Source organism: Passer montanus, unplaced genomic scaffold, assembly GCF_014805655.1.
Source record: "Passer montanus isolate IOZ18808 unplaced genomic scaffold, ASM1480565v1 scaffold55, whole genome shotgun sequence".
Classification (NCBI taxonomy): Eukaryota; Metazoa; Chordata; class Aves; order Passeriformes; family Passeridae; genus Passer; species Passer montanus.
The window spans coordinates 4235903-4255577 of NW_024370485.1; the positions used below are offsets into that span (position 1 = coordinate 4235903).

Sequence of the window (19675 nt, forward strand, 5' to 3'; positions counted from 1 at the left end):
GCTGAACAAAATTAGTGTATGAATTCATGATCATACCCTGATGTATGTATGACATGAAAAACAAGGAAAGAACATTACTAACCCTTGCCTGCCATGGCTCTTTGTAGCACAGACAGAAATACATGCCTAGAAACTTTCCCAGCTTAAAGGCTGGTCCTTTCTGAGAGAGCATAGCAATATAACTATTCCAGTGGGCCACAAGTGCTTCCTCCTGGTTGATTTTTGTGTCTTCAGGGAACTCAGTGAGGCCCTGAGAACAGCACCGAAGAGCAGTGGCTCCATGGCTCCGTGGATGTTTATTTTTGGTAAGGTAATTCTGAGCAATGCCAGTCACCTTCTTGGTCTCAGCCACGATGTTATGTGAGTTCAGGCTGAACAGTCTCAGGAAGCTGTGTTTGCCTTGTGAGAGCCCAGCTGACGAAGCTGATTATCCGGGGATTCTGACTACCCCTCTGCATCGTGCATGGAAACAGTCCCAGACTTTGGAAGGTGAACAACAGCACATTGTTACTTCTGTGCTGGTGATTCTGGGTTTGGAAAGAGCATCATGTTTGTAATGCATTTCACCTCTGCCTACTCTGGTCTTTCTACTTGTGAAACCTTTGTACTCGGTTTTCAAGAAACTCCTTCTCCTTTTGAAATAGCTAACTAAAAAAATCCCCTATAAATTATTACTGTTGCGCTGCCCTTATTTCAAGGGTGAGGGGCTTCCACAGTGCCTCCTCCCCCAGAGCAAGCTACACAAGGTTTACAAACAAGGACCAGCTTGTTCATGGACAGGAAGGGTGAGAGACAGTGGAATCTGCCATTTGATTTCTCTAAGTGAAAACACTTTCTCAGAATTGGAGACTGTAGCAACATTGCCAAGCCAGACATTAATTTATCATCACTGTTTGTATTACAGCAAAGGGCTGCAGTTGTGGGTTAGGATGAGGTGTTGCACAAGCAATTGACAAAATGCTTTAACAACCCAAATAGGCAAGTGCATGCTGAATGCACTTTAAAGGGACAGATGACAAGCCTTTCTATTTTTGAGGAGCTACCATGTCTCTGATGGCACAGTGTAGCACTCAATTTCTCTCAGAGGTCTGAAGGAAAGAAAGAGCATCTGTGGGAATCCATGGCCTGCCTTCCACCATAAAATGCTTGCCGTTCTTGACATGCAATATGCTCTGGTTTATTCCAGAGGCAAAGTACTGTAAAAACAATGTGAGTCCCACAAAATATGATCAGCTGCTTTCTGCATTACAAGCAGTAAAAGAAAGGTACATTCTATTAAGAACAAGGGAACTCACGCAGCTTTCTGCTAGAGTGGCAACATTTTGACAAATTTTCCATTCTCCTCAAAGGGCAGCTCTAGACATTGCAAGGAAGCACGCAGTGAATTGCCATGTGTGGGACATGCACGAGAGGAAAATCCTACCTATACAGCTCCCTTGTGCCTTGGCTTTGACAGGCAGCCCGCAGAGGCACACACAGCATTGAGTGTACCTGTGCATCAACACACCAGGGAAAAGCTTGGCTTCTCTGCTCTCATTGTGGCACATTTCTCAGCTGGGGAGCCTCCACCTCCTTCTGGTGGGCTACGGTGTGTGTGCCTTGGGAGACTTCCAAAAACGCATCCACAACTCACCTACAGCAGCTGCCAGAGAAAATGGAGCTCAGACATGAGTACACGTGTGTGTGTTAAACACACAGCAAAAGGGAGCAGGACCACGAGGAAGGGAGACAGCAGAACTCCAGGAGCTGGCTCATGGGCCAGCTCCAGCAGCCTGACCTCAGCCAGGAGGGAAGCATCCCACCTCTGGCAACCTCCTCGCCCACCATGCTATTAAGCAAAATTATGCTCTAGCTGGATTGAATTTCTCAGCAGATCAAACAGGATTTTGCACTGTGAATTATTAACCCCCATCCTCTGTGAAAGTGCTCAGCTTTCCAGCCTAATGCCTCATGTTTAAACAGCTTATGGGGGAAGTGATCAAGCACAGCTAAGGCTCCTATTAGCCACACATGCTAAAAGCATTGCTTTCTGGACCAGACAGCACAATAAAGTTGTTATTTTTGCATTTGCTGGATATCTAAGTTACATTTGTGAAACAGCTCATGTGGCTTTTCAAAGCCATTGGTGTGTTTTGTCCACATTTCAGGCTGTTTCCAGAGATCACAGTGCTGTGTTTGCTGCCTTAGCCAAAATACAAATGCCCTGTGTGCAGCAGTTGAGTATTGTGAGTACCATATACATGAGTATTGTCAAATGCTTCACCAAAAAATGAGTCATAGAGGATATAAGAATTGCATTGTTTTATGTCCTCTTTAATTTGCAGCCAAATCTGCCTGAACACACTGTCTCCAAAAATTTTAAGATCAAGGAAGAGGGAAACTGTGACTAGCACTGAATTAAATCTTCTTAAAACATTTGAAATAGTTCTTTGTATGACAATAACGTCATAATTCAGGTCTAATTATGGACTGATTTGACCGAATTATTGTTTTATACTGGTCAAAGGAAATAATCAACTTCTTTTAAAAAGAAAATTATTTTAACCTCTGAAACATAAGAATATTGAGCCCTAAATATGTCATTTGCCTAAAGATTTGATTGTGAATAATAACAGTCTAATACTGAATTTTGGAAACATGGGAGTTCCTAAATACTTTTTTCAAGGAATTCCTTTAAAAAATATTCAGTAAGTGTCATGAGTCATTTCATGCTTTCAGGAGGCTGAAGGTGATATACTAAGGCTCCTATTAAGAGGAATATTCCTATCTCATTTAAACATAATGAGAAGTTTTGGAGTTTAAGCTTGAACTTAGGATTTTTCTGGTTAAATTGCAAACTTTTTTTCTATATTTCCTTATAAAAAATCATCTAACATGGTGGTCACTGACAATAGATTATTATGAATAAGTTTTTTTACACAGTGGTGAGCTTTTAATGTTTCACAAGTTCCGTGCAACAATGTAGCAATAATTTGAAAAACTGTTACACATAAAATTCACATTTTCACGAATCTGGTTAAAAAGCCCTTATATTTTCATCATTTATCTTTGTGTTCCCAGGATCAAATATTTTTTGTTCCTACACTTCCTGCCAAATTCCACTTTTTGAGAAGTGGAAAGCAGAAAGTGGAGGCAAGTTTGTGTTAAATGAGTGTGTGTGTTTGTGCACATATGCACGCCTGGGAGCAGCATGGAGAGTTTCTGCATTCCCTAGCATACAGACATGGGGTGAAAAGGAGACAAGGCTGTCAAACGTTTTCAAAAAATTGCATTTATCACATCACTTTTCAATCTGTTTTAGGTATAGCACCGTCATGTCTGTCTGTATTTTTGTCCTGCATATGTCAAGTATCTTGGGATCTAGTCCCCCTAAATGAAAGGTGATACAGAAATGTAAAGGATTAGTATCATTACAAAAATAGACACAAGGAATATGGAAAACATTCCCCACCAGGCTATAACTGTGCTAATGCAAGTCAAATCTGGGTCCTTAATTACTTTACCAGAGTTCCTATAAATGCATAGAATTTAACCTCAGAATGTCCTGCCTAGTCCTGTACATATTAAAAAAAAAAAAAACATCCAACAAACCCAACCCTCAGATACATTTCTCAAGGTTTGTGAGTCAGTTTTCTTCTGCCTGAAAGTCCACAGCCCTGCCCCAGGGCTGGTCCAAGTTAGGCCAGTTCTACTGCTCCTCAAATTCAAGGAGAACTGAAGTAGGCTGGAAAAAAAATTGCAAAATCCTCAACAAAAAAATGGTACCCCTTGCAAACAGCTCCAGGCCATATTATTTAGATTTAGCAACGTGGAAATGTTCCAGCAATGCACTATTTTGATAATACACAAAATCAAATTGCTGCCTCATGTTGTACTTAATGCAGTACCCCACCTCCACCCCCTACCCTCCTACCCCCAGCTCTTTGTGGGCAAGAGGAATGTGACCACAGCACAGCCTGGGTGGGAGAGCAGACCTACAGCAAAGTGTCCTTCCTATTCTGACAGCTCGGAGAAACACAAAAAGCTGTGCCCAAAAGCAATAGTGCTGCACTAACTAGGGCTTCTTCTCTTGGTGGGGGATGGCTTTGATTACCCCTGTTTGATGAGCAGGAGGTGGCACAGGAAGATGCTGGGAGGCCACAATTGTGTGGGACTCCACAGTTCCTTGAATGGAACGATTGGCCTGAGTGGTTGTGTCTGCGATGGTTGAAGTGCTGGTGGCTTGCCAAGCCAGGTCTCCCCGGAAAACAGGCCTTCAGCAAGGGAGGACTCACAAAGGAAGATTTTAAAAACCCTTCTGCCTTGCTGCCCCAATGCTTCCCTTGCCATCTGCATTCAAGCCAAGAAAATCCTCCCAGCCCTGCAGGGTGGGACCTCAGATCTCATCAAGGACCTCACCAGGAGGACTTCCTTTATCCAAAAAAACCCCAGCCCGTCCTGCCATCAGAGCCCAGCACAACCCCCTTCGGGCGAGGCGTTCCTTCCCTTGATGTGATCCCATAACTAACAATGTTTCAGGGTGGTTTTACAGTAACCAGAGTGGGCTGGCTTTTGTGGTTCTTCCCAGAAGGCAGCAAAAGGAATGTGTTCCCACAGCCTATCCGAGGACACTCGGACACACCTGCAGCATTGCAGAGCTGGCTCTCTCTTTGGTGGCCACAGCAAGTCAGGTGGTGACAGCACCAAGGGCAAGGTGATCTTGCTCCAGGGAGGAGCAGGGCTGGTTGCAGCACTGATGTGCCCCAGGGATGGAGCTGAAACTTCTGTGGAGCTCCCGGCAAAGTATCAGTGTATTTAGGGTTACCTTTTGACCCACCGCAAACCTGAAATTTACTCACTGGTCCTTCTTTGTCAGTACATACAATACCTTTTCCTTCTTTCTGCACTTGCCTCTGGTCCATCTAACTTTTAATTCAAACTTTGTTTTCTAAGATGTCTAAACACACATCCATCACTCTTATTCACCATTCTGACACCCTCACCCCTTGCCCCAAGGTACTCTTGCAGAATAAGTATTAATTACCAACCAGTCCATCTCACAGCTGAACACTGCATAAAGGTCTCTGGGCCAAAGTAGATGTGGACAAAAGCTCCAGCAATTTGCAGACCTCAGGATTTATGGAGTGATTTTTCCTATCCCTATGCCCTGAGCAGTCAGGAGTTGACCATCTCAAAATCCCTTACTATGTACAGCTGAGAATTTCTGAAATGGGGAAAAGTGGTGGAGTGAGTGAGAACTGGCTCCTGAAAGGAAAACCTTCCTTATTTTCACCCTTGGAAAAAAAAAAGTGCACAAATGCATCTCTCCTCCCCCTTCCCCTCCCTGCTGCCCTTATAGCGTGTAGGGGCTGGGGGAGTGGGGGCATTCCAGCAGCTGCTGGCCAGTATCCTGGAAACTGCCTCCTTTTTCCCAGTCCCAGCCCCTTTTATGAAGGAGACAATGCGGACATACAGTGAGTGCCTTGTGCATCACTTGGGCCCCCAGGCCCTTTGACATGGGGATTTTATACAGTGGCTTACCACCTCCCTGCCCTCCCTGAGGTGCCCCCACACCCAAAGCAGGGGGCTTCAGCCTCGCCTTTTCCTAGATTATTCAGAAAGAAATTACTTGCCTTCTTTTCCCAAGGGCTCAAGAGAAATATGCATAATGTGATACCAGGGAAATAATTCGCATAATTCCAGAATTTACCCATGGATGCCTTTTGGTTTGTTTACCCGAGTCTCTTCTTACAATTTCTCTCCTTTTTTCTTCCACCCACTCCCTTGCCCACCTCACCCCAAGAGTCCCATGCATTTCTCTCTTCATTGTGTTTTGCTCTGGCCCCTCCACAGCATAGGTAAGGCTGCTTCCTGCTCTAGATAAGAAGTGGTTTCCATGCAAAGCTTGGCTTGGCTTTCTCTGCTTGTTGTGTCTTGATCCAGAGGCACAAGCTCAGTCAGAGGATTTGGAGGAATTTGCCATTACAATAGCCTAGTGTCCTTTTGCCTGCTCTCACTGAGGAGAGCCCATTTCTGGATGGAAGGTACAAGCCAGCTCTTGAGTTTGTAGTTCAAGGCCTCTGTTGAACAGTGATAGAGGTGTGAGTCAGGGCTCAAATCACAGGGGATTTGGGCTCAGGCTTATTAGTTCACTGAAGAATGGCTTCCCAGTTTCCAAGACAGCATTCCAATATTTGCTGTATCAGTTCCACTGAGGTCTCTCCTAGGAAGATCTGAAAATCTGTGAATTAGCCTGAGGTAGGTAATGGGAGGTGAAATGATCATTTATTATTCCCTACTGCTGGTAAAGGTGCACTTCATATCTGACAGAAAATTGTTGTATATGCTTCCTCCAACCATGGTAATTGAGGCGGACTGGGGCTGGTTTACAGAATATCTCTACAAAATAAACTTATATCCTTTCCAGATTACTTCATAAGAAGAGGCATTGGGTTTCTTATGTCCCTGTAATCATGTCAGAGCTGGGGCAGAAAGCAAAACTTAGATTTTTTTGATGCCTTTGCACCCAGAAAATACATCCTTTTCCAGAGCATGCAGCTTCTTAATCAGAAAGAAAGAGGGGTTCAAGGCAAGCTTCTTTCCTGCATGCCAGGGCAGACATTTGTCTGTTTATCAGAGTGCTTCCTCCCTCCCAGTCCATGGGGCCACATTTAAGTGGATTGCCTGGCTCTATAAATCCCACCCAGGAACTGCTCTTGAGCATGGCCCTGCAGTTTCCTTCAGTCAAAACATGTTTACATGCTCATTCACTGAGATCACAGCAACCGCACCAGCCCATCTGCACCCTGCCTAGCCAAATTATAGCTCTGTGTTCTGCTGAGCTGAACATCTGACATGCTTCAAATGAAGGGCTGGCCAGCCAAGCAGTGGTCAGTGCTGCAGACTGCCTGGGAGAGGCAGTGGGTCTCTGTAGCCAGTGGCTTTCCCAGTGTCCCAAGCTGGGGACGTTGAGCCCTCCTGGGGCCATGAGCTGCTCCTCTAATCACTGGGAGCTGAAAGTGAGTGGGGACACTTCCAAGGTGCCCAGAAAGTTTTTGGACTGGCCTTCTGGGCACAGTTCCTCTGCTGCACTACGAGCTGCCTAGGTAACTCTGCAGCAGTCAGGTCCTAGGCAGAGGTCTGGAGGAGACTTTCTCAGCTGGTTTTGGGGCAGAGAGCATCCACAAATGTCTTGTACAGCCAGGAGATTGCCAGAAACATCCATCTCTCTTTCTCATGCATCCCCACCACAGCAGAGTGGTCTTCCTTTCCTCTGTCTCATCCCCACTGTAAGGAGCACAAGCCATTTCAGACATTGTGCAGAACTGACCAAAAGAGTCTCTTGCAAGAGGCATGCTACTTCCACAGCATCAGCAATGATTCCTGCTTGCTTCAAATATGAGGGGCTCCAGGTGGGTGCTAAGGCCATTTTTCACTTCATTGTGATAACCTCTACTGCCCAGGGGCTCCAAAACCCCAGGAGAGAACTGAAAACATCACTCCATCCTTTTCAGAGATGTTTCAGTGAGAAATGTTTTATTCTTACCCTGGCCTGTGTCAAAATGATGGGCGGACCAAAATATTTGGCTGCAAATTGCTTAGCACCTGTAGTCTTCAGAGACTCTCAGAGCAGGTTAAGCTTCCTGGGGGACTGTTTTGGGAAGAAAGTGATATATTTTACTGTTAAAGGAATGTTCTAGGGACATTGGATGAGACAACCTGTGGGATAGGACAGAGAGGTCACACAGTGTCTAAGGTGAGGTCCCTTGCACTACTCTGACAATTCCTAATGGTGGATGCACTCTGTGACCACCACAAGCCCAGCCAGTACTGCAGAGAGGAGAAAGATGGTTTTGTGACCGTGTGGAGGCTAATTTCCTGGCCAGGCAGTGGCAGCCTCTTTGATGCCTCTGAACCAGGCTGAGGACTGTGGTCAATCACACCTCATTACAAGCTGAAGCAAATCATCACCAAGGAGTTTGCAACCAGCTGGTCAACAAAGAGGAGAGGCCGTAGAGGGAGGAAGTGTGTTCCATAAATGTGGGTAAGGAATAATATATATTATGAGCATGCTGGGAATAAAAACAAACTTGTACCAGGGAATAGTACACCTCAAATTTCAGACCAGTTCCTGTGAGCCCTCTGAAAGCTTATTGCAGTTTTTAAGAAGTCACTGGTTCCAGCAATATCCCCAGTGTTGAGGTGTGGGGAATGTTGCCAGACCCTCTTGAGCCATGCCTCCAGAAATTTAATAGAATTATTAAGTGCATTTAGAGTTCCTGTTTATTGTTAGAGGCATGATGTCTTAGCTTGTCTGCTGAGTTGTTTTTTCATGCAATGCTCATAAATTCAAAAAAAAAAAAAAGAAGGAAAAATGGGCAGAGATCAACTTTTTATACCAAACAGGGCTTTTTTGAGTCACCTGGTCTTGGTTACACCTGGCTGCTACATTGTCCCTCACCTATGCAGAAGTCTTACAGGTTGATAGATGGGCAGTCTGGGAAGGGAAGTGTGATACAGCATTCAGATGTCCTTGATAGAATTAAGCAGAAAGCTTTTATAATTTTTAATGTATTTTTCTATTTGAATGAAAAATTTTTACTTCATGTTGAGCCAGAATGACAAAACAACTTTTTTATTTACACGTCACATTTCTGGGGGAGGGGAGCATGCAGCTGTAAACCGATGTTGATTCAGCCATGAGGAAAATTGCCTTCCTACTGTCTCTCCTTTTTTTATTGGAACAAATAGACACATAGTAAAAATGTGAGCCAGCTTTTTTTTTTTTTTTCTTATACTATAAAATAGGGAGCAAAGCCGGCTTCCCCTCATTTTCCTTTACTTCTTTATTCTGGCCTGTCTTTGCCAATTGGAAACAGAACCCAGAGTTACTTTGTCTCTGGAAACAGCTCTTGTAGGTCTAAACTCTTTTCAATGCTTTCCAAATAGAAGAGCCTTTTGGAGCCTACATGGCCTTCTGAAAGTTTACAGGGGAGAAAGACAAAATAAATTCATATTTTCTTCTGTCAAGCTTGTTTGGTGAAAGGAAGAATTGGGGAGAAATACTCACAGGGGAATTTATATTGGCAATTTCCCCACTGACCAATCCATATAAAGGGCATTATACAAAAATATGAACAGAAAAAGCTAAAACTGCCTGTCCTTTTCCTCTGTTTTCTTCTCCAGCACTACTGTCAACCTTCCCCTTGCATGAATAACCTACTAGAAGTGCTTTGTTGTCTGCATAGTGTGGGGAGATAGGAACAGAGGTGCTGGAAGGTGTATGCTCTTCTCAGAGCAGTGTTCAACCCCAAAGCAAACACCGTTTCTCTGTTCAGGAGAAGAGATTCTTCATCAGTGACCCTGTAGAGATGCAGATACTGTTTCCCTAAATCAATAGCAAAAAGGAAGAGAAGTGGAAAGCAGCTCTGGAGTGAGAGAGCACGAGACCAGGCTTCACAAGTACTTCAGCTGTGATGATAAAGCTCCTTGTTCAACATCAGAAGAAATTCCCAAAGCTGTGCCATATGTTGTTCTCCTTTTACAGAATAAAGATTGAGTATTAAATGAGATATAGCAAGGAATCACTGATTAGAGTTGCTCCCTGGAAAAGATTAGGGGAACATTTGGTTTTCAGTTCGAATTAAATGAAAAAGTAACAAGCCTTGAAGGAACTTTCCAATGTGGTTTTCATCCGGCTTGGCAGGTTTCACCTGGAGAACAAAAAGGTAAAAGAGATAGGAATTACAAAAACATGCTGTGACCCGGATAGAAATTCTTCAGCAGAAAGGGAAATGCAGAAGCAAAATCATACGTATTGAAAGCCAAAAACCTTATTTAACCACATTTGTCTTTCTTGTTTCTTCTGCAGGGCCAAATATTTCCAGGGGAAGAAGGTGAATGGAGAATTTGATATCCGAGTGGAACAGGTCAGTGCCAAGTGAATTTCTCTCTAAGGAATGTATGTGGACATGGCTAGGGAGATGTAATCTGTCCCAGGAACAGTCATGAGGTTCATAGCCTGTTTTTTCTTGTGCTCCACTAGGCACTGCACACATTCTGTTTCCCTGTTATCCTTGGCACAAGATATTCATTTCAGTTGAAGCCTCTTCATGTTGGGGTCTGTCCTCTGTCCCCTGCTCTGTGTTGGTGCAGTGTCTGTCAAAAAAAGTCCCATATGGACTGAGACTGGATGCTGTTGCTAAAAGAGAAATTATTGTTAATAATCATCATCTGCAGGCACCCAGCTGCCCACTCAGCAGGCATAAGGAGAGATGTAGAGATACGAAGGTGGTCCTGAAGGAATCATATGCTTGTTTTATACTCGTTAGGACTGTAAAAATGTTTGGGTGGGTAAGGAAAGCTGCTGTTTGAATGACCTGGCATTTTCTGGTTTTTTAGCTCTTGATTCTGCATTGTGTGCATGTACAGATTATTAATGCAGTGCTTTTGAAGACTTTCTCAGGACACATTGCCATTGAAAAGGTGGTTTTTTTTCTTTCCAAAGGGATCCTGTCCTGTTGTCTATGACTGTTCATGAGCACACATGTTCTGATCAAACTGTGTCTGGGACAGTTTTTTCTTTTTTATTGATATCACACTTGTCAGTCTGAGTAGTATTAGCAAGAATAATTCTTCTGGAATTTCCTTATCAAAGTATTTATTTTATTGTCTGCCTTAGCAATTATCCTAAAAGAGAAGAGGAAAAATTTAAAAATTTGCAAATCATGCTACTCACTTAGAAGCAGAAAACCAAATAATTTAGGTTTTCCTTTCAAGCCCCTGATCCAACCCTCTCCATCATTCAAAGCAGGTTCAGCTTCAAAGCTAGACTTGGTACTCTTCAAAATGTCCTGTTAATTCCTTCCTAAACCTCCAGTCTCTGCCTTTCCCCTCATAATCCTTCTCCTCAGATGTTACTGCACTTGAATTCCTTATAAAGGAAATGCCTTCAAATGCTTGGTGAGTGCAGAAGGTCAGGAGTGGACTCCTGATCCTTGCAGGGGGATCAAGCTGTGACCCTTGTCACCGTCACAAAGTAGCTTATCACGTGTCCCCATGGACTCTTGTAGGGAGGCTTTCCCAGTTTACCTCTAAAACTCCTTCACATAGACTGAATACCCATGTTCCAGATGAGGCAACAAATTGCTCCAAGCAAAGACCATAATGCAATTTTGCTGGTGGGGACAATGGCTAAGCCCTTGCAGCTTTCATTAAATGCCCACGTAGTGACTGCAGCATTGCCCAAGGGAATGAAGCCCCCAGTGGGTAGGAGAGTTGAGGAATGGAAAACAAGGATCCTGGCTATTTCCACTTTTGCCCTCACTGCCGCTCAGATCAGACAGCTCAGCCTCCATTTAGTGTGCAGGGAGCTGCTCTTGACTCCTCCAGACCTCAGAAGGAGAAGGGATGATGACCTTTCCCAGCTGGATCGCTATCTCTCCAGGGAAACACAGAGGCTGCATTGTCAAGGGCAGTCCTTGAATCTGACCCCTGGCCCCTCTTTGTGTTGTTAAGGTCAAGAGAGAGGCACTGATTCCTTCAGACTCTGGCTTTTTCTTCCCTTCTTATTTTGTCCATCCATTCTTTCTCACTATTTCTTGATAGTTAATTTTCACTCATTGCTTCTACCCTATTTATTTGGAGCCTTCCTAACTTCACCTCTTCCTCAAGCAGTCCAGGAGCCTGAACTGTTGTGGGAACAGGTCCCCTAAAGCTGAATGCTGACCCTCTCTGATCCTGAAAAATGAATGTTCTTCCACAGTTTTCATATGAAATAGAAAAAAGTAAAAAAGAAAATAACCGTGTTCATCAACACAGTCCACATCTTTCTCTGTGAGCTCCCAGCTTACAGCCTTCACTCCTGTAATTCTCCCCCAAATGGCACACAGACTGCTATGGTGCACAAGCCTTAACCTGGCTGTTCAGTTCTGAATAAACACTCCATCAGACAGTTTGACTCTTAGGCACCTCTTGAACCATTTGGTCTGCTCAGTAAGTTCATTTAGTTTTTCATTTTTCCATTTGATCCTGTTTCAGATAACCACACATTATTAACTCAGCCAGAAAAGCAGTTTGCCTTAGGAACTTTTTTTAGATTTTATAGGAGAAAAACCACTTTTGATCTGAAAAGCTAAATAACAAAGAAGTTTGAATGGCAGAAAGCAGTGAAAGGAAATATCCAAATGTTAAATACTCTTGGAAAACCACACTGGGAAAAAACAATTGCCTTATTTGTACTGACCATGCAAACTCTTTTGCCATTCTTCCAGGATGTTCAGTAGTTGGTTTGAACTTTTTCTCTTGTCTTTCATATCCATCTCTGTTACATTTTAATTCTTTCTAAGCAAGCCATTTTAGCAATCTGTGGGGGAAGCAGAACAGGGTAGTAGGTGATATTTTTTGAAAGCCATGACATCACTTATTTGTTATGGAGCAGGAGTGCTGCAAGCAGCAATGTCTCTCCCTCTCTCAGTTATCTAATCTGGCTGCACACCCCTACCAGCTCTGCAGGCTGCCTCCCCCCTCCTCTGAGGAATGCAGCACATATGTGATCATGCTGTCCTGCTCTGTCTGTCCCCCACACCCAGCTCTGTGGAACGCCTTGGCTCACTTCAGCTGAATTCGAGAAACAGGCAGATGCTTGAAGATACTAAGTTTCTGCAGGAGGTGAATCCAGTTCATGCTAGACACTGGGTAATATGCAGGGAAGAGGCTGTTAAATGCCATCCTGCGGCTCAGTGAGCTGCTTCTGCAAGTCTCAGCTTGTATGAAAATAGGTTTCATGGACTCTAAAATAAGGTTTTCTGGTTCTTTGGCATAGTGAAATGCATACCTTGAGTGAATTGCATATCTTGATAGTGACCCCAGCCCCTAGTTCTTCACATCCATTATCTCCAGGAAGAGACAGGGGTTACTGTGGGCATCACCTGCTCCCAGTGGATGAGGAGAGAGCTGGCAAGGACACTGTGGTACACAACTCTCCTGTCATTCATTAAAATTAAGGTGAAGCCTGACTTTGTTTCCACCTTTGTTTCTTTCCCTCTGATCTTCAGTGTAACACTGAAACCATATTTATAATATGCTTTAAAGGCTGAAGGATATATAATTGTTCAACATTTAGTGAAACCGGGCAAGCAGGGCCATTGCCTTCTTCCTGCTGGCTGCAGGCAGGGAGGTGAAAGGCTTTGGTGGTGTAAAGCCAGCTCAAGCACTCTCCTGAGTCATGGCCTCTTTTTCTTTGGAGGCAGTTTGGATTACATTTTGCTTGTTTGGATATTTTTCCACTTCTGTAGCAATGATAGCCATTCATGAGACTGATTGAAACACTGATCCAAAAGTGAAAATCTATTTGACCTATTCTGATTAAAACCCTGATGGTTTAAGTTTTACTCAGTGTGGGTAAAGCTCTAAGCTTTAAGAGAACAGCTGAGTCTAAAAATACTATCTTTATTTTATGCTAAAAATAAGCTGCTTAGATTTTGATCCACATTGTTGCTTTTACTTGTCTGGTGATTTTTAGCTTTCAGAACTACAGTGTATGGATCTCTAGTTCTTTTCTCTAGAAATACAAATACTAAAAAAGTTCTTTTAGAAATGAAAAGCATAAGTTTGAATAAATGGCTCTAAGGCTAAGTTGAACTTGAAGAATCTTAAAGTGCCACAGGAGTGGACTTTGCTTTTAATCTCTCAAAAAAAATCTTGCTTTTATCTCCTCAGTTCTTCATTGGCCAGAGGGCAGGAGGCATTAGGAACCACAGTATACTGAGAAAGAGAAAGAATTCTACCATAAGCCTTATGCTCTGTCAGATGTTTTTCTTCATTAGAGAGAAACTAATTCAGCACCTCCTTCCCACCCTCTCTGTGCTGTCCCTGAGGAAACAAAACCTTGTGTGCCCTAGGGATTTCTGAGGTTTTCCGTCTGGATCATTACATACCTTGTGTGGGGTCTCCTTGGGCATGAAACATGCCCCAGGGGAATGCCTCATGGCCATATATCCCCAGCACAGCCACAGACAAGCAGAGGAGGGTGGGAGAGATGGGGCTGAGACCTGGACAGCCACAGACCCATCAGACAGACAGACCATGACCCTGAGGGTGGGGCAGATGAGGGGGACACTTGACACCTGTCTGGAAGAGTGATGTCTGCAAAGCACATGTGCAGAGCAGGGCCACTGGGATGGCCATGGAGATCTGGCTCATGAGAGGAGACTGGAAGAGTAGAGTTTGTTTCTCCTGCCATAACAGAGAATAAAAGAGACATGAGTGCTTTTAGTAAATACTTTGGTGCAAGGAAGGGTTTGACGACACGGTGCCAAGAGTAGCAAGGGATTAAACCCTATGGCTCTGATGGGCTTTTCCAGTCCTGTGCCCTGCATGGACCAATGAGGGACAGCAGGCAAGAGCAAGCAGCACCTCTTAGAGAGGGTCCCTTTCCTGCAGGTATTTCCCAAAGGAATTTTAGTATGTTCAGAGACATCTTTCCTGGCATTGGCTAACTGATGGTGGAGTGAGGTGAAAAGTGTGAAAGAGGAGTCATGAAGCCCAAAGGTCCATCTACATTTTTATGCCTGATGTTTGCTCACCCCTCTCCTTCCCACCATTTCCTTGCTGTGACAAGGTGGGTCCGTCTGTCTGTCTGACACGCATTTTTCTTGCACAGCTCATTCACTTGTTCCCACTGCTCAGTTTATTTTAGAATGATTATTCAGTGAACTCCTATGTACATGCTTCTGGAAAAGTCTTGTGGTATAGATTATGACTCCATTGGCAGCATTGTCAGGAAAAAGTTGTACTTGGCAGTCACAGAAGATAATTGTAATACAAATCATGAATTCCAGCTCCATTGTACTTCCCACCCTAAAGAGGTATTTTCATGTGTGGTGTAAAATGGTCCTTTCAAAAGCTAGAGTCTGACAGGTCTGTGTGCGATGAAAGGAAAACTAGCCTTTTGTCAAACAACGGTGTAATTTTTATTCATTATATGTTTAGGGTTTGGGGTTTTTTCCAGCTGAATTCCAGAAAAGAGTTCAAGAACAGCAATGGAGTTCTCAAAAGCTCATCACATGCAAGCATTCAGAAACCATGAATAAAGGGAGAATTAGCAAGAATTACTCTAGAATCATTATTTTCTTAAATGAATACTATCTTCTTTTTTTTTTTTTTTTTTTAATATTCATTGGCTTTTTGAAGTTTACAGAGTTCATTATTTTGAGCCATTTCCTGGGATAAAAATATTTGGAAATGTGCTTTTTCTAAACCTCAAATTTTCAGGTAGTCACATAACTTCTGAAATGAAAACTCAAGAGACAATTCTGAATACCATCAGAGCTGATGCACCAAAAGGTGTTCTCATAGGTAAAGGCACGTGGACCTTCAGCCCCAGCATTATCTCTAGCCTAGGAGAATGCATCCCAGCTTCAGAACTTGTGAAGAGCACTTGAGGAAGCTGCTCTTGGAGGCACAAAGCAGTATTCACATCACAGATGGACTGTCTCCATTCTTTTCTCCCAGAGAGCAATCCTAGTACTGGGGAAAGGTGGGAAGCAGAGTGCCTGCCCAAGGGAAAATGTCTCCGGAAAGACACAGGGAATGAGGATGTGTAATCTCTAATTCTGCATGCATGCATAGCCTCAGCCCTCATCCCATAGGCATCCAAACTATCTGCTCACCTTTCTGCCTGTGCAGGATTTAGGGATTACTTACTTTCCCCTTGAGATGCTTGTAATTGTTGTAGTGAAATGTGCTGCTTTAGGAATGCAGCCTGATGTGGGCCTTTCCTTGTACATATTAGAAGATCCACCAAAAAATAAGGCATAAAATCCACAGAGGAATGTATGAGATTTGATTATACAGTAGCAATTTCTCACCCCAAGTGCCTAAGCCATGGCACAGACCAGGCTAGTCAGTCGCCCAGACAAAGCAGGGCAAGGATTACAGTGGACCTCAGCCAGAATATAAGTTAAAAAATAGTCACACTGCTGCATGTATAACAAATCCATACTCAAGCATATGGTTGGCAGTTTTACATATGGAGGAAGCTGTGGACCTACCAGAGAGAATCCCTGTGACAGCAACAACTCTGATAAATTCACTGAAAAATATCACCTACAAGAAAATCTCACAAGAATGGGACTAGTTTTGTCTTTAAAAAAAATAATGCTGTCTTAAAGAGTAAGGGGAGAGATTTAGATTGGGCTTTGGGAAAATTTTCCATTGTTGTTAAGGTACAGACTGCCTGAGAAGGTTCCTCATCGATGGAAGACAGAAGAAGGTTATGTAATATCTGCACATAATGGCAGAGGCAGAGCTGGTCATGTCTTAGGAAAGAGAGAAAGACTATGTGATGTCTCAAAGTCCTTCCAACACAGCTTTCTGTTATTCTATGAAAAATGCTTAAAATACACCTTGAACATGTGCTTCCCCTAAATCACTAACAGGCATAGCTACCAAGCCAGGCATTTCTACTATTGTGTGATTGAAAATGACAATATCTTCCTGTTTTAATATCAGGAAACAGGAACAGACACTCTAAAATAGCTCACCAAAAAGATCTCCAGCACACAGAAAACACTGATGGAAACTGAGCGTACCTTAAGGTTTAGTCCAAATGATTCGGATAGTCTTCCAATTCTTAATACCTGAAGGAGGCATTTTTGACAAAACTGTGATCAAAGTAGCTGTGGGCATCATCTCACATCTGAGCCTCACAGAGGTATGAAATATTTCTACTCCCACAGTCTTATTACATTATTCTTCAAGACAGATTGTGTCACATTTGTCACACATGGTTTGCTCTTGCTCTGAATGTTTTTGCAGCCACTGGCATTGCTGCAAAGTATAAAACACCATCAGGCTAATGCAATGCCTTCTTCTGTTCCATGATTCCTAATGCAAATGACTCTGCAAGGCCATGGGGAGCTGGGCTCTCCTGTGTTATGCATAGTTACCTGTCACTCTATCTGCATGGGCTGCTTTCAAAGACCTCTTTGTCTGCAAGGTAAACTCAGGCTGGAGATGATCTCAGAGCTGAAATCCCAGCCAAGGGAAGTCATCGGGCTACAAAACCCACAAAGTTAAAAATACAGAGAGCACTGGAAAATCAACAGGAAACAATTTCTGCTGACTGAAGGTTTTAGCCTTCTTCCAAAAGCCAGCTAGCAGCGGCCTGTTGGATGGAACAAAGCAACTACATGAAAGCAGCAGCATTCCTTAACTTTGTCTGTTAAAGCAGAAGTGAATGCCAGGCAAAGGTCAGGATTGTCCCTCAGCTCTGATTGTAGATCTGGACATTTTGGGAGTGAGACAGCTGAATCCCCCAGACCCTCTTTACACTTCTCTCTCCTTGCCAGTGTTCCCTGGACAATGGTTGCCAAAGGGGATTTCTCCTTTTCTTCTGGCTCTTGACAATAGCAGGGCCTGAAATTGGTCCTGGCAGTTTGGCATGAAGCACTCACCAGCTCGGGGGGTTCTCAGGCCTGTTTGCAGGTCAGGTGTCTGAGCACAGCTTTGTTTGGCCTGACTGCCCCAGGGAAACGCCTGTCAGACCAACTTAGTCAGACTGCAAGTGCCCCTCATCGAATGAAGATTGCCCATTTTCACCCCCAGCAAAGAGGAGTGTTAAGCTCTTGACTACAAACCATCATGGAAAAAAACTTTGGAAGAAAAGCATAAAAAATGTGAAAACACAGACCTAAAACTTCCTTTTCTTGCACTGGTGTTCACATAGATGATGCATTCCTCAGCTACAGAAGCTGGAGGTCCAGCTCAACAACACTCTGCTTTCAGAGTGGGACATCTCTGTGGCATATGGAGACACAGAGGTGAAAAAAACATCCTTTCATCTCCCCAGTCCACAGAGCCTCTGGAGCTAATGTGGAAACCAGCAAGCTTGCCATGACCTGTTGGGGAGATCACTGATGGTGCCCAAAACATCTGATCTTTCTGAGTTTGTCCAAGGTGGACTTCTCCCTCCCTAGGTCTCCTGAGATTTTTTCAAATGTATAAAAGGCAGGGGTACGTGTTCTCTCATCTCTGATCTGACAGGGTCACTGCAGAAGCGTGGCTGTGGCCAAGGCAACACAGTGCAATCTCTCATGAGTAAAGCCCAGGCAGTCACCTGAACCACTGCCAATCCCTCTCTGTGAGCATGTCTGTGTGTGTGTTTGTGTTTGAAGCAGAATTTATTTCTTGGCAATAGGAATTTTCCCCCTCTTTTCATTGTAATTGGGAGTTACAATGATGTAAGATCATATAAGGGTGTTGCTTTAAAAAGTTCACGCAGAGCTGCAGACATGAAATCTCATTACATCATCGGGTCACCAGTCCACAGCCATCGTTTTAAAATTACACGGATTTTAAAAGGAAAGTTGGAAATTATTTTTTCATTTGTCGTCTGGCCTTTGAGCCTTTACAGGTGCACCAGTTCTCCATTGGCAAGTTTTTTCCATGAGTTCATGAGGACAAAACACACTTTTTTTTCTTTTTTTTTTTCCTTTTTTTTAATGCATAAAAGTTGTTCCTGGCACTATCTTTTGGTTCCAACTAATAGAAATAGCAGGAGAACATTAAACAGTACAAGGATCTCAATAAAGTCATGAGTATTAGCAGGACCATCTGAGTGTTCTGGTATTAGGCAACTAGTGGCTAGAAGATGATTTTACTGCTGCCCAGTCTTCATCATACTAAGTCTGAAAAAATGCCTTAAAAGGAAGGGGAAAAAAACTGCTCAAAGGGAGAGGACTAAATTTTCTGCCTCCAAAAATGAAACCTATTTATTTATCATAATCACCCCTGTATCTTTTGCTTCCCATGGCTGAAATATCCCTTGCCAACCTTTCCAGCCTTGCAAGTCATGCCTCTTTTAAAATACAAAGTGCTTTAATGATTGAGCAGCTCTCTTAATAACCCAGCTTTGCTAACTCTTTTATAGTAAAAATCTTAGTAAGCATATTGCATCAGGTGACCTCCCCTTATCACCTTCCTGCAACATAATGAGGTTTAAAAAGGTTTAAATCTTTTGTATTAGGTTTATTGCTGGCCAGTGGCACAGCAGCCAACTCAGACGTAATTCTAAATGGATGTCTCCAAGTGGAAACTTGGAATTTGAATTCAAATGACCTTACGTCTTTTTATTATTATTGTTATTATTATTATTATTCTTTCCTCTGTGCACTTTTCAGCCTGCTCATTCTTAATTCCTTCAGTACTTATTACTGCAATAAGTCTAATCCTGTGTACTTTTACACCCCAAGTGTGGGAGCCATAAATACTTCTGCAGTCTCTTAGGGCAAACCAGCTATAATTGGATCTCCACTTGCCTCACAGAAAAAAAAGAAAAAAAATTTAAAAAAAAGAAAAAAGAAAGGAAAGAAAGACACATTCCAGACAAAGAAAATTCTGCATGTGCGTTTGTGTTTCTGCCACCCTCGAGTAACACCTTGTCCTCTTGCTCCACTCCAGGCTGAGTTCTCCGAGCTGAACCTGGCTGCGTACGTCACGGGTGGCTGCATGGTGGACATGCAGGTCATGAGGAACGGCACCAAGGTGGTCAGGTGAGGAGCACCAGCGGGTCTTGGAAGCTGGGCTTTGTGGATCAATGCTGGGGCAAGCAGGTTGGCCTCACAGGGTGACAAATATCTGAATCAGGGCAGCACAATCCTGGTAGCTTCAAGGACTCTTGGAAGTGGTGAAAAGA

At 43.4% G+C, this 19675-nt stretch overlaps 1 protein-coding gene across 1 annotated transcript in view; it reads left to right on the forward strand.

The window, feature by feature from the left end:
* Nucleotides 1–19675, forward strand: part of SYN3 (synapsin III) — a 196978-nt gene that overhangs the window by 27384 nt on the left and 149919 nt on the right. The window contains exons 5-6 of the mRNA XM_039725534.1: nt 9851–9908; nt 19441–19532. Coding sequence (XP_039581468.1) covers nt 9851–9908; nt 19441–19532 — 150 coding nt within the window. The remainder of the gene's footprint in view (nt 1–9850; nt 9909–19440; nt 19533–19675) is intronic.